General features: G+C 43.8%; 6 protein-coding genes across 6 annotated transcripts; 4 read left to right on the forward strand and 2 right to left on the reverse strand.

Moving 5' to 3' along the window:
• The first annotated feature begins 59 nt into the window (after nt 1-59).
• K450DRAFT_230898 (uncharacterized protein) lies at nt 60-598 on the forward strand. The gene is made up of 2 exons (XM_051587330.1): nt 60-275; nt 354-598. The coding sequence occupies exons 1-2, from the start codon at nt 88-90 to the stop codon at nt 427-429; spliced, it is 264 nt and encodes an 87-aa protein (XP_051446734.1). The 5' UTR covers nt 60-87; the 3' UTR covers nt 430-598.
• K450DRAFT_230900 (uncharacterized protein) lies at nt 450-2,255 on the reverse strand. Its single transcript, XM_051587331.1, has 6 exons — nt 2,027-2,255; nt 1,674-1,925; nt 1,309-1,614; nt 1,090-1,249; nt 777-1,018; nt 450-714 (listed from the first exon to the last, which is right to left on the reverse strand). The coding sequence occupies exons 1-6, from the start codon at nt 2,237-2,239 to the stop codon at nt 523-525; spliced, it is 1,365 nt and encodes a 454-aa protein (XP_051446735.1). The 5' UTR covers nt 2,240-2,255; the 3' UTR covers nt 450-522.
• Nucleotides 2,256-2,367: 112 nt separating this feature from the next.
• On the forward strand, nt 2,368-4,006 carry K450DRAFT_230901 (uncharacterized protein). Its single transcript, XM_051587332.1, has 6 exons — nt 2,368-2,922; nt 2,993-3,098; nt 3,177-3,232; nt 3,301-3,452; nt 3,535-3,634; nt 3,714-4,006. The coding sequence occupies exons 1-6, from the start codon at nt 2,385-2,387 to the stop codon at nt 3,893-3,895; spliced, it is 1,134 nt and encodes a 377-aa protein (XP_051446736.1). The 5' UTR covers nt 2,368-2,384; the 3' UTR covers nt 3,896-4,006.
• A 425-nt stretch (nt 4,007-4,431) lies between these two features.
• Nucleotides 4,432-6,536, forward strand: K450DRAFT_278813 (uncharacterized protein; the record flags this gene model as incomplete). The annotated part of the gene is made up of 6 exons (XM_051593306.1): nt 4,432-4,759; nt 4,842-5,147; nt 5,228-5,520; nt 5,600-5,774; nt 5,867-6,001; nt 6,078-6,536. The coding sequence occupies 6 exons, from the start codon at nt 4,432-4,434 to the stop codon at nt 6,506-6,508; spliced, it is 1,668 nt and encodes a 555-aa protein (XP_051446737.1). The 3' UTR covers nt 6,509-6,536.
• A 1,171-nt stretch (nt 6,537-7,707) lies between these two features.
• K450DRAFT_230909 (uncharacterized protein) lies at nt 7,708-9,230 on the forward strand. The gene is made up of 3 exons (XM_051587333.1): nt 7,708-8,201; nt 8,436-8,631; nt 8,704-9,230. The coding sequence occupies exons 1-3, from the start codon at nt 7,832-7,834 to the stop codon at nt 8,987-8,989; spliced, it is 852 nt and encodes a 283-aa protein (XP_051446738.1). The 5' UTR covers nt 7,708-7,831; the 3' UTR covers nt 8,990-9,230.
• Nucleotides 9,231-9,379: 149 nt separating this feature from the next.
• On the reverse strand, nt 9,380-11,539 carry K450DRAFT_230912 (uncharacterized protein). Its single transcript, XM_051587334.1, has 2 exons — nt 11,285-11,539; nt 9,380-11,210 (listed from the first exon to the last, which is right to left on the reverse strand). Exons 1-2 carry the CDS (start codon nt 11,403-11,405, stop codon nt 9,472-9,474), a joined length of 1,860 nt encoding a protein of 619 aa, XP_051446739.1. The 5' UTR covers nt 11,406-11,539; the 3' UTR covers nt 9,380-9,471.
• Between the last annotated feature and the right edge of the window lie 124 nt (nt 11,540-11,663).

Here is an 11,663-nt window from a genome sequence, read left to right on the forward strand (position 1 = left end):
TAAAATAAAATAAGAACAAAAAAAAAAAAACCGCGACAATTTGAGCTTCGCGTTATTACCACTCTTCAGCTGCAGCTTATTTGATTCATGTCTGACGCGCAGCACCATCGGCAGCCAGTTTCCTCTACATATGCATCCAAGGCTATGCACTACGCTAGTTTGAATGCTCAACTGGATGTACTACAGAAAAACGTCGAAGAATTGCAACAGAAATTGCAAGTTACTACACAGCAAATCCCTTCGTTTCGAAAAATGGGCATTTTGCATTCCTCCATGTAAGGAACACTGCCAACTTCTTCGTCGTCAATCACATGAAAAGTATGAATATTCACTTGTCCTATTCCATTTATTAGGTTCATGTCAGCTACTCGAGTGATCAATAATCAAAACGAGCCGAAATCTGATACTCATTCATCCATAAGCGCATAAGCTACAACCTTACGAAAACACTCTGTACAATAGCGATAATTATAATAAATATAATGGGTTCTATCCAAAAAATAACAACAATTCTATTTAAGATCAAGATTGATAGATATGTATAATGTTGAAAGTTAAGCAAATCACCATAACAGCGACGCCGTAAATTGCCAAACACAAAGCAGCAATCTTCTCTCGATGCCATGGCTCGTTTTCATTAATCTTTACATAGAACAATCCGGGAAGGATGAATGATATCAACGTTGAACCAGTAGATCCAACAAATGCCAAAACCTAGGTGGAAGGTATGATGTCAATAAATATACCACCCACATCTCACGCGAAGCTCAACTTACCAAATCCAATTTCGTGACCGTAATCGCGACGATGTAACTACCGATCAATATTGCGGTGGTCATGGCAAAGAATTGGAATGGGGTGGGAGGAGGAGCTTTTCCGTTCTTCCTAGTGTTGGATTTTAAACAAGCGATGACTTTTTCCAAGGAAGCTCGGCATGGATGAGCTTGTAGTGGAAAGCTGAAAGTGTTCAGGATGACCAACGCTATACGACCTCCAGTGACAAAGACACTTGAAGGGTCTAGCAGACGAAGGAAATAACGTTAGTCAATGGTTCGAGCATGTGCATGAGAAACTCGCGACTTTACTCACATTCCAATATAAAATTAGGATGCACTAATTTGCCTAGGGAAAGATACCCTAAGGTGCCAATGATCTCGTATATGACGGTGGCCGATCCTATAGAGATACCAATGACAGTAACCATCACCTGCTTGCTATTGTCCTTAAGTTCGTTGTAGACTGCAAATAACTGAGACAAGAACTGTCAGTTAACAGAATCGTCTGAGAAATGGCTTGCACGATACATACGTTTTGGTGACAGGTAAAGGCGAATACGAAAACTGGAAGACTTCGGAAGAATCGAGTAGAAAAATGGACCATTTCTACGTTGCCAGTTGGGTCGTTTATGAAGTTGGAAGATGAAAAGTGCCATATAACAATGGCACAGAGATATGCGACAGCAAAGAGCGACACTATACTGGTGTACTTTAAAGAGTCCAGCTTTCGCATGAAGGAGAGGGGTACTATCGCCGTGACTGTGAACACCGTTATCCAAAACCTTCTGTCTAGAAGCATGTTATCCTGGTTGCTGATGCCTGCCAGCGATGTGATAATCTATAAAAAAGCGTCAGCTATGTAGGCAGATTTATCTTGTACAAGCATGTTACACCTACCGTCGGCATCAGATCTCCAATAATTAAAAGGTAAGATACACTGACTCCGAAACATTTAATGGCAATGGCCAAATCGAAAAAAATGGCTGCTGATGGCCATGTCAGCTGTGATACCGCAAAGAATGATGCGTTTCTACCCTCCGTTCGAGCTGCGCATCTTGAAAGATAATATAATCCAAGAGATGATGTTGCTGCTGCAAATAAGATCAAAAATATGGCAGGTATTAAGCCAACAGAAGCCACTGCAGAAGGCTGAAATTTAAGAAATATTAACGATTTCATGCATATGAACAAAGAATAGGAACATGCAAATAACAATCTTTGTTGTTTTTCTTCATAATAGTTTGGCTTACCATTGCAAGCATTCCAGAGCCGAGGACAGTGTTGGCCAGGTTAACAATGGAGCTGCTTGGTGAAGCTGTTGATCGATGACGAGCGGTGTCCTGCTCTTGCTCCTGCATCTCGACTTTTGGCTGATCTATCATAGCGTTCGGACTATGTGAGCCTTCGTCAAGCAATTCGACGGCCTCATCAGGCAAGTCCTGAACTGGCTTATAGTCTGCCATGTCGAAACAACTTTTGGAAGTGCCGGGAAGCGGACTTTCCTTGGTCGTTCCAGCAGAAGCGTGACTTTGATTCTCCAACCGTGACTGTCCAAACTCCACCATAACCAGCGGAAAGTCCCTTCTTTCCTGCCCCACACGTAACCCAATGCTCCCACAAACATCCCATCAGTACTCGTTACCCCCCATAACGTCTCAAGTCTATGGTCATAACTCTCGCTCTCAGTATGAGTATGCACCGCCACCAATCCACCCTACTCACTCACCTCTACCCCATCTCTCAAACTTGGCCTTCCGACCAGAAGATGACCAGACCTATGGTGACCAGCAACACTCACAGCGGTCAGCTTACCAAGGTGCTCCCTACGTTTATTCCCAAGGACCTTACAATTCTCCACATATGAATCAAGCTCATTCATATCACCCAATGTCTCCCAAAAATCGCCACAATAATGACTACCCACCAGTTGCTGCAGGCGGCGCTGGATCATACCATGCCATGCCAACCAAGAGCTACGACAATAGCTATTCAGATGCACCTCATAAGCATCACGGAGAAGATCAAGCCAATTCATACAGCAATCGTTGGCGCGAAGAAGCTGAGCAGGAACCGGTCTATCGTAATGGGTACAAAGCGACTTACCAAGAAGGTTATGGTGATGAAGACAATGATTGGGCTGAAGGAGGTAAGAAATTTTGACTTCCGATCGTTTTGGTTTCTTGTTCATTGATTTCTAATTTTTTACTCTTCCTCAGCCGTGGATGCTGCAGAGTCTACAGAGAGTGGACGAGACAAACGAAAAAGAGAGTATACCGACCGTGTCGTCAATATCAACAGCGACTTCATGGATAATTATGAAAGGTTAGCTTCTCGGACTCCCAAGCTTAATCTATCTTTATAACTGATTAAACTCATCTGCTCGAATGATCTACTCCATAGCATTTATCAAGAGAAGCTCAATGCTCTTCAGGAAGATCTATTGGCTATCCAGCAAGGTAATCATGACACCACGTGATGTTCGCATTTGATTACAACGATCTAAAACCTTTTGGCTGCTGCACAGAGTCTCACCCTTCCCTTAGGGAATCCATAGCTGACTTGGAAAAAGCACGGCAACACGTAATATATCAGGCGCGTATGATTATGGAATACCATATCACTTGCACCAACGAGCAATTTCAAGCGGAAATCTCTAGTTTAGAAGACGAGTATACGGTAAGTACTGTGGCTGGTAACCCTACAAGAAAATTTTCTTCTGGGTTGGCTAATGAAGGCAAAATTGCTAATATCACCGTAGGCGGAAAAACAAGGGATGAGAGATATGATGCTGAATGCATTGGAAGAAAAACGAAAACGATTACGCGATGAAAAGGATAATGAAAATGATATTGCCAATGGTAAGAAAGGGCTTTGATACTGGTCACCTGAAAGTGGTGTTTCCTGAAACACAAGCTAACATATCCGTTTACCCAAAAGATATTTTCTTTTCTACGCATCAAACTCGAAACCGTAAGAGAATAATGCGCAAGAGAGGCGGTATACTGGAAACCGAATCTTTAGCGCACTACCGATCCCCCAACAGCGTGGTGAATGCTGTTGCCAAACGAAGACACGCTACTGATCATATCCTTTACACCCGTATTATGACATTGTGTTGATGTTTACTGTATCAATCTGCTCTTTTTTATCCTTGATTCTTTTGTTCTCCTCTAGTACGCCTCAACACGCTAGCCAACTTAAATACCGCTTTGACCACCAGAGACGAAGATGAACTTGACCAAGATTTAGTTTCCATTCGAAAGGTACCGTAGAGAGCATGCGTAGTATTGATATATGAATTGTTTTTCTCATCATTTCAATTGGATACTTGAAGGCGACAAGCACCAATAGGCGAGCTGTGCCTACGACGGCACCCAAAACTAAGCGATAATAGCGTTATTGCGACTAAGTTTCATTGTTTATTTTCTACCCTGTTACATGTGTTTTTACCTTGATTTGTGCAAAAACCGCGAATAATATCATCCACAATGTATTTGGCTACATACCCTGCTACATTATGCCTGGACGGGCCGCCGTAGGACTTTTTTCTTATTTTTTTGTTCATTGTTTGACCGGACGGACCTGAAAACATGATTATGTTAGTGACTGCTATACTCATTAAAAAACTACGAAGATTGCATGTCAAAAGACGCTTATGCATAAGAAGAGAACCTATCGACGCAGAGCGAAGGAGCAATCGGATTCAGACGAAGAAATCAGCAATGTCATAACGGATGCAACCTCCATTCCAAAGCCTTTAGGTTTGAGTTTTGACGATTCCTTGGAATCCGAAAGTCCATTTATACCTCGAGCTCCTCAACCAAGATCCGAGGCAAATGCCAAAGTCCTTAATGATTCTAAGGCCAAAGACGATCAAGAGACAAGCGAAGCGCCTATTCTAGAAGGTGCAGACCCACGACTCACCATTAAAAATTTGGAAGACAAAGGGGTGTCTGTGTTTGCTGCTACAGCAATTCCAGCAGGTACATACCCATCACTTTTCCATCATCCCAATTCCGCTAGCTCTTTATTACTCACTACCGTTTTACCATACTCTATTCCAAGGCCAAACTCTTATTCGTGAACAACCGTATGGCGCAGTAATTGATGACACCAACTTGACTAAGTATTGCACAGCGTGCTTCAAAGCGTCAGAACAGCCGCTTTCTCGATGCTCATCTTGCAAATTCCTGCACTATTGTTCTCGACAATGCCAAATTTCTGACTGGAAACAATATCACTCAATTGAATGCCCATCTTACACTAAAATTGGAAAACGAATTCCAGCTGCTGTACGATGCATTACTCGAATGCTAATAAGAAGAGCTAACGACCCGACATCGTTCAAAACAGTTGAACGTCTGACAGTCGGTATGTTAGCTGGAGCTGCAGCAATGTGTAGTGCATTACATTATTTACATTATTCTAATTCCAATTTCCACGTTGCCAAGGCAAAGACGCAGTACCAGAGAAAGTCAAAATGAAGTACGCACAGTTGATCATGGCAGTGCGCCAAATTCTGCCGGCCAAGATGATGCCATCTGCTGGCGACACTATGGAGTTAATATGTCGTTTTACGGTCAACAGTATGTCCGTGCTCGGGTTTGATTATGCAGGAGTCGGAGTTGGTCTGTTCACCAATGTATGCCGGCTGAACCATTCGTGCTGGCCAAACTGCGCAATTACATTTGAAGGAAAAACGGCAGTTCTTCGTACCATAGGTCATGTTGAAGAATCGGAAGAGGTAATTAGTAATGGAGTGTATTAGAAATAAGAATTGTCCGCTGACATGGGATTTTGTCTTTTTTGAAAACCCCTCATAGCTCTGCATCAGCTACATCGACGTTATGGAGCCATATGAAACACGGCAGGAGAGACTTTTGGAGCAGTATTATTTCAAATGTCAATGCAAACTGTGTGGCATTACAAAAGACATAGACATCCGAAGTGCATTACGTTGCCTACGGAAAGACTGTACCGGTGCAGTTCGGTATCCGGGTAATTTATTTTGACATTTTCTTTTGGCAGTTCATGATACAATTCTCACACTTGGAAAACTCCATTGTTACGGTTCTGCTTCACTTCTATAGATAATTTGGAGGAATCAAGGGAAATGTACACAAGTCTGTGCTCCGTCTGCAGCACGGAGTTGATAGTGCCATTGGCTGATATCCAGGAACGCCAAGACCGAGTAGAAAATCTCCTGAAATTGAGTTCCTCAATGAGTAAGTGGATAACCTGCAAGACGTCTTATGATACAATGGCACAGTTGATAACCCTCTCCCTCCTTATTTTTTTAAGCATCCACAGATAAGCCCCGGGCAAGGCTAAATTTGGAAAACGCTTTCCGTATTGGTGACGGAATTCTCCATAATTGCCACCATTTGCTGGTCAAGGCTCGTCAACAGCTGAAAGACATAGCCATTGACATGAAAGATTGGGAGACAGCCTACAGTGTCACCAAGCAATTATATGAAGCCTACCAACATATATACCCCAGCAACTCGCCTATTACTGCCATCGAATGCTATGTGATTGCTAAAATGTACTCTAACCTACACCCTGAATACTCGTGGACATTACATGCACATTACGTCCAAGCTCTCAAACTATTGGAAGTTTGCTATGAAACCAATAGCAGCGTGCTACAGTCGGTTAGGAGAGAGATCCGGGAGTTGGAAGCAGAGCAATCCTTCGCTCAGATGCAAAGGCATGGCCACGATGTCCAATAAAAGAACAATAACATTGCCATGAGCTAATAATTCAGGGGAGGGGCGAACAGATACCAGTTCTGTAACTCATGAGACCAAACAAGTAGAAGGGATCGAAAATGATGGCATGGTGACAGAGGTCATATGCGAGAATGAGTGCTAAAGTCCCGTTTTTTCCATGTACAATTTTTATGCATATTTTTTGATGGAGAAGCTCATTCATTCTCGATCTTTGTCAGCCCTCTCCGTCATGGTTTGACTTGAGTAGACGAAGCATGATTGAGTGACAGACACAAGGGCTTTCATTATACCCGTGACCGTACGTCCGTGTAATGACTTGGTTGACAAGATGGATGTGTCCACGCACCCCAAAAGGTACGAAAAAAGTAGAAGGCATCAGCTGGGCAAAAAAGTGCCTCTTGCGGCATTCCTTGTTCAGGTTGACAAGAAAATTACCGAATCGGGGGGCGGGGGATTAGAGCACTGCAAGGTCATCGAGCAGCGGTGTAAGTCTAGACTAAGCATAATTTGGCAAAAACGAGGAGGGCAAATGCATCGCCATGGAAATACGTGCACAGATAGAGCTGCAGCAATGGGATGGTGTAAAAAAACACATGTGCCTGAACTAAGCTATTTTTATATAAGTAACAGTGCGCAGACGCGTGGGCTAGTACATCGATCTTCGATTGTCACAATAAGATGAAAAATGACTTGCAATCTGGAGCGGGTGGGCTGGGAAGAATTGATGGCCTTTAATGAGAACACGGGTCTTTGATCACTCATAAATTAGGCACTTTTTGTTCCTAAATTCAAATGACCACTGATCACTCTACGTCCATATTACCCAATACAGACAGTGCTGCAGCTGAGTGAACTTGCCACAATAAGATGCCTATCAACGATTGTTCATAAAGGAGACCGGCCAGTGCGCAGGGGGGAACTCAACGGAAGCTAGCACACACCCACCCAGGTCACAGAAAGGAAGGTATAGGCGTACAAACGGCTGAAGCAATGCAGGAGGTACATGGCATGTCGTAATACGTTTTAACCATGCTTTGCCACCTTCCCTTTCGCAACACACAAGACCGAGTCAAGTGAGTAATGTATTCAGCATGGACGATCTCTTTTTGTGATAATCATTTGCAGTATTTAATCGTATGGCCATCTATTTTCCGCTTCATAAATTTTTATTTATTATTTTATAAACCCCACAGAAAAAAGCCCTCTTGAAATTATTTTTCCCTGGACTCGCTCTTTTATTTGCCCTCCTCAATATCCGAAAGCCGCAGTTTTATTTCAGTCCTGCAATAACTCTTCTACCCAGAAAAAACCTCCCTTGCGAACATGAACAACGCCCAACGTCAGCAACTGCAACAGCAGCAGCAGCAACAACAACAGCAATTCAAATTACGAAATCCCACCCAATACCATCTGCAAATGCAACAAGCCAGGTCAAGCCAGCAAGGAAGTAAGCCTGGGAACCCTGATTACTATAATGTTGACTCTCAGCTGTGGTCAAGTGATTTCTTCAATAGCTTGCAACAGCATCAGAGCAACGAATCTCCCAAGCTAGAGGATATGGACTTTGGTGATACTGTAAACACCAGTATGGTGTCACCTCACTCCACAAGCTCTCCACTCCACGAATTCGAAGACATGAATGACTTCACTGTCACAGGTCCTTCCACCAATCCTTCTTCATTTGGCACTCATGGTATGAAATCTCCCCTCCGTAAAACCCACCTTTCAGGTGCTGAACTTTTTGGTGAGTCACCTGCCAATTCTGTTCATTCTTATGGACTGGGCGAAGGGCAGCAGGACGTGCACTATCAAGAAAATGGCTTCCCTACCTCTGGCTCTCCCCAAGTCTCCGTCCCTATTGACATGAGAAAAGTTTCGGGCAATTTTGCTAACACTATGGGTAACCAATACCCCATGTATATTCCAGGCTCATTTGAGAAGCAGCCTCATATTGCCATGTCAGCCCCTGCTAATATTGGATTTGCCGGCCAAGCATTCGGCAGCTCCTATCCCAATAACACTGCTTTTGGCTCCCATATGCCTTCAAGCTCGCTTAGAATGCAGGCTGATGATGCCGCCGATTTAGCCGGAAGCTTGGATGATGAATATAGTGTCCAACTAAAGTAAGTCTCTCCGCATGCATTTGTTTTTTTTTTAAAAAAAAGGAAGCCCTTGGCTAAACTCTTCCTGTGTAGCTTGCAAGGCATGATGGAAAAACGCCGTCGACGCAGAGAATCACACAATGCCGTCGAAAGACGACGAAGAGATAACATTAACGATCGCATTCATGAGCTTGGTACTTTGTTACCTGATCTCGAGAATGATGGTATCAACAAGCCCAACAAGGGATATATCCTGCGCAAGAGCGTTGAACAAATCAAGACATTGCAGCATGAAGTAACTGAATACTCTGTGCGAGTCAAGGAATTGGAGAAGATGCTTGAACAGTATCGTTTAGCCCAACCATCTAACCAATCTTAATTTATTCTACACCTTTTCATATCATCCCTCTTGTATAGTCGCATCCTTCTTCCCCTTTCTCCGCTACTTGTAAAATCTTTTTCTACTTGCAACCAAACCCGTCTCTTCCCGCGAACATACATTTTGTTTGTTCCATGAAGAATTTCGTTGCACCTTTTTTCGCCCATCATACCATTCCCCCCCCCCCTTCCCCTTGATTTTGCTTCCGCGTAGAGCGAATTTCCTTCACTATGCTGGGATTTTCTATCAGGGACAAACAGCGCTTTGGCCAGCCTGATCGCTGTTATCCCCCCATTCATTCACTGGTGCCAATTCTAGTTTAATTAAACGTTGTAGCTTCCCTCTTTATACATATAAACCCAGTATGTTATCCATGCTTTCTTTGCTGTGTGTAAGAGTAAATTAACTAGCTAGCGAGTTTATTTTTGGAACAATATTACAACGTCTCCACAAGGACTTTTTTTTTTCTTTGTGCACATGAACTAACTCCAAGGATTATCATTGAGACTCATATCACCCAGTCTATCAGGTAAAGTATGGTGATAGCTATCAGAGTAACTAGATCGGGGAGCAGTATCGGTGCGGTCTTCTATGCCTTTGAACCCCACATCGGATTGTTGGCTGGCAACACGTTGATAAAATTCACTATCGTCCTGCATGTATGCTGGGTCAGTCATGTATTCCATTTGACCCACTGAACCAGAATTCCAACTTGAAATCAGGTCTGAAAATGCGTTTCGCTTGTTTTCTGGTATACTCTCCGAGTTGACCTTGAGATTATCAGCGGGATGACCACCCATGTCAAGTGGTTGAAAAGCCGACATATCATAGTCGGGATTAGGTTTAATAACGGTGGGTGGGTCAACCGTGGTTTGGATCGGTATTATTGAGCTCTGCCAAGGATCATCGATATCTGCTGTCCGTTGGCTAATAATGGTTTTTGGTATAATGGTTGTATGCAGGTCATCGGTGGATGGCGGGAATGTTTCTGTAGGATCTAGGAAGTTGGTGTTAGGCACCGATGGTTTGAAAGAAAATGACATATCGTTTCGGAAAGCGATGGTTTCGGGATCATCCTCAAACATAGGTTGCGGATGGTTAATTTGTTCAAACCTGTCGCTCGATGCTGCTGCCACATCATGTGAAGGTTCAGAAGCTACATCCACAGACGGTTGAAGTATCGTCTCTGGTTGGCTCTGTGGTGCAACCGGCTTTGCCACTTGATTCACTTTGCTGACGAATATAGCTTCACTACTTTCGCTACGCTGTGCTATTTTGGGTGACACAATCGCCTTGGGAAGTTCGACTGGCTTTATCGGCTCTACCGGCTTTGGTAACTCTTCCGGCTTGGGTGACTCCACTATGGACGACTCTACCGGCTTGGGTGATTGTTTGGGAGACCTCGCCCTAGCAATATTGGATGCGGCTGAAGCGAAAATCGATGATGATGTTTTTGCTGCGGATTTAGGCTGAGGAGGGGGAGAGTTGATGCCTTTAGATGGCGCATTATTCACTGGAGGCGATGTCGTTTTTTTAGCGATCTCCGGTTGAGCCAACTCTCTGAACCCTTGTGGACTTTGAAAGCGATTTTTTTCATTGTCCATTAACTTCTCCCAATCTCGTTTATCTGCAGTAAATGGGTCCGAATTCTTTTCCGGTTCCATGTTATGCTCTTCGTCAGAAGGACTTAAGCTGCCTGGTGTTTCAGGGCGCGAAGAAACAGGCGATCGATTGGTTTGCGAAACTGGACTACTTTCAGTTGGCGTAAGCCGTCTGCGAGATTGTCCACTTGTAAAAATGTCGTCTTCATCCGTGTATTGATCTAGACGGCTACGCATCTTCAATTGCGGCTTTTTGCTAAAGATACTGCCGCCTCCTAACTTTGTAACATCAATATCGCCGAAAATACTGCCACCTGACCCTCCATTTTTGTAAGCTCTACTTGATGGCATAGTCGACACAGATGAGGCTGGTATAGGTGTACTCGATCCACTAGAAGTAGACCCATTACTGCCTCTCCGAGTAGCATATGACACTGACGATGCAGGTCTCAGCTGGTCTGTGTCGTCGAAGAGTGGAGACTGTGGCCTGCCATTATTACTAGCAGCTCTTTTAGATAGAAAAGACAAGGGATCTGAAGTGTGCGTGCTGGATGGTGAAGCTGACCGTGATAATGGGTCATCAGTAGCTACTGTGCTCAAGTTCGGGGCACTGAGCGGATCTACATAGTAATGCAAAGTCTTTCGGTCAATACACTTCGTAAAAGCCATGCACTGCCTCTACATTCTGACATACCACCCAATCCGAATAAATGAGCATGCTTCTTGTTTTGACTAGCTCTGGACATTGAAGGAACGCTCCTATTCCTTGGCCCCGCTTGATCGATCACCGAGAAGTGGTGTGCCAGAAATGACATATATTTATGACATAAATCAATCCAGGCAAATTTCAGAACGGAGAGATTTTGGGTTGCGGCAGTGTGAAGCCCTTAAACTGTGGTATTCAATTCACAATACAGCGGTCAAAAACAAGACCTAATGATAGATTGATGATGGGAACGATATTCCCGCTTAAGTATTAGTGAGGTACTCCCGAGATCCGTTCGTTCTCGCGGAAGTGTTGTTTTTTTCTTTGTCGCCAGCCAAATGCAGCGATTGTTTATGGAGTTCCAAAT

The sequence above is a fragment of the Umbelopsis ramanniana genome (genome assembly GCF_025399195.1).
Source record: "Umbelopsis ramanniana AG unplaced genomic scaffold K450scaffold_13, whole genome shotgun sequence".
Lineage (NCBI taxonomy): Eukaryota > Fungi > Mucoromycota > Umbelopsidomycetes > Umbelopsidales > Umbelopsidaceae > Umbelopsis > Umbelopsis ramanniana.

What these genes read in the sequence shown, in the direction of transcription:
- K450DRAFT_230909 (XM_051587333.1), top strand. Translation starts at nt 7,832, where the DNA reads ATGAACAACGCCCAACGTCAGCAACTGCAACAGCAGCAGCAGCAACAA. An exon ending in TTCTTCATTTGGCACTCATG is followed by an intron (nt 8,202 to 8,435) that starts GTATGAAATCTC and finishes TGTATATTCCAG; the next exon opens with GCTCATTTGAGAAGCAGCCT. An exon ending in GAATATAGTGTCCAACTAAA is followed by an intron (nt 8,632 to 8,703) that starts GTAAGTCTCTCC and finishes CTTCCTGTGTAG; the next exon opens with CTTGCAAGGCATGATGGAAA.
- K450DRAFT_230901 (XM_051587332.1), top strand. Translation starts at nt 2,385, where the DNA reads ATGCTCCCACAAACATCCCATCAGTACTCGTTACCCCCCATAACGTCT. An exon ending in TCTATTGGCTATCCAGCAAG is followed by an intron (nt 3,233 to 3,300) that starts GTAATCATGACA and finishes GCTGCTGCACAG; the next exon opens with AGTCTCACCCTTCCCTTAGG. An exon ending in GTTTAGAAGACGAGTATACG is followed by an intron (nt 3,453 to 3,534) that starts GTAAGTACTGTG and finishes ATATCACCGTAG; the next exon opens with GCGGAAAAACAAGGGATGAG.
- K450DRAFT_230898 (XM_051587330.1), top strand. Translation starts at nt 88, where the DNA reads ATGTCTGACGCGCAGCACCATCGGCAGCCAGTTTCCTCTACATATGCA. An exon ending in GGCATTTTGCATTCCTCCAT is followed by an intron (nt 276 to 353) that starts GTAAGGAACACT and finishes TCCATTTATTAG; the next exon opens with GTTCATGTCAGCTACTCGAG.
- K450DRAFT_230912 (XM_051587334.1), bottom strand. Translation starts at nt 11,405, where the DNA reads ATGTCATTTCTGGCACACCACTTCTCGGTGATCGATCAAGCGGGGCCA. An exon ending in TCATTTATTCGGATTGGGTG is followed by an intron (nt 11,211 to 11,284) that starts GTATGTCAGAAT and finishes ATTACTATGTAG; the next exon opens with ATCCGCTCAGTGCCCCGAAC.
- K450DRAFT_230900 (XM_051587331.1), bottom strand. Translation starts at nt 2,239, where the DNA reads ATGGCAGACTATAAGCCAGTTCAGGACTTGCCTGATGAGGCCGTCGAA. An exon ending in CCTTTACCTGTCACCAAAAC is followed by an intron (nt 1,250 to 1,308) that starts GTATGTATCGTG and finishes TTCTTGTCTCAG; the next exon opens with TTATTTGCAGTCTACAACGA. An exon ending in CGGTCACGAAATTGGATTTG is followed by an intron (nt 715 to 776) that starts GTAAGTTGAGCT and finishes CCTTCCACCTAG; the next exon opens with GTTTTGGCATTTGTTGGATC.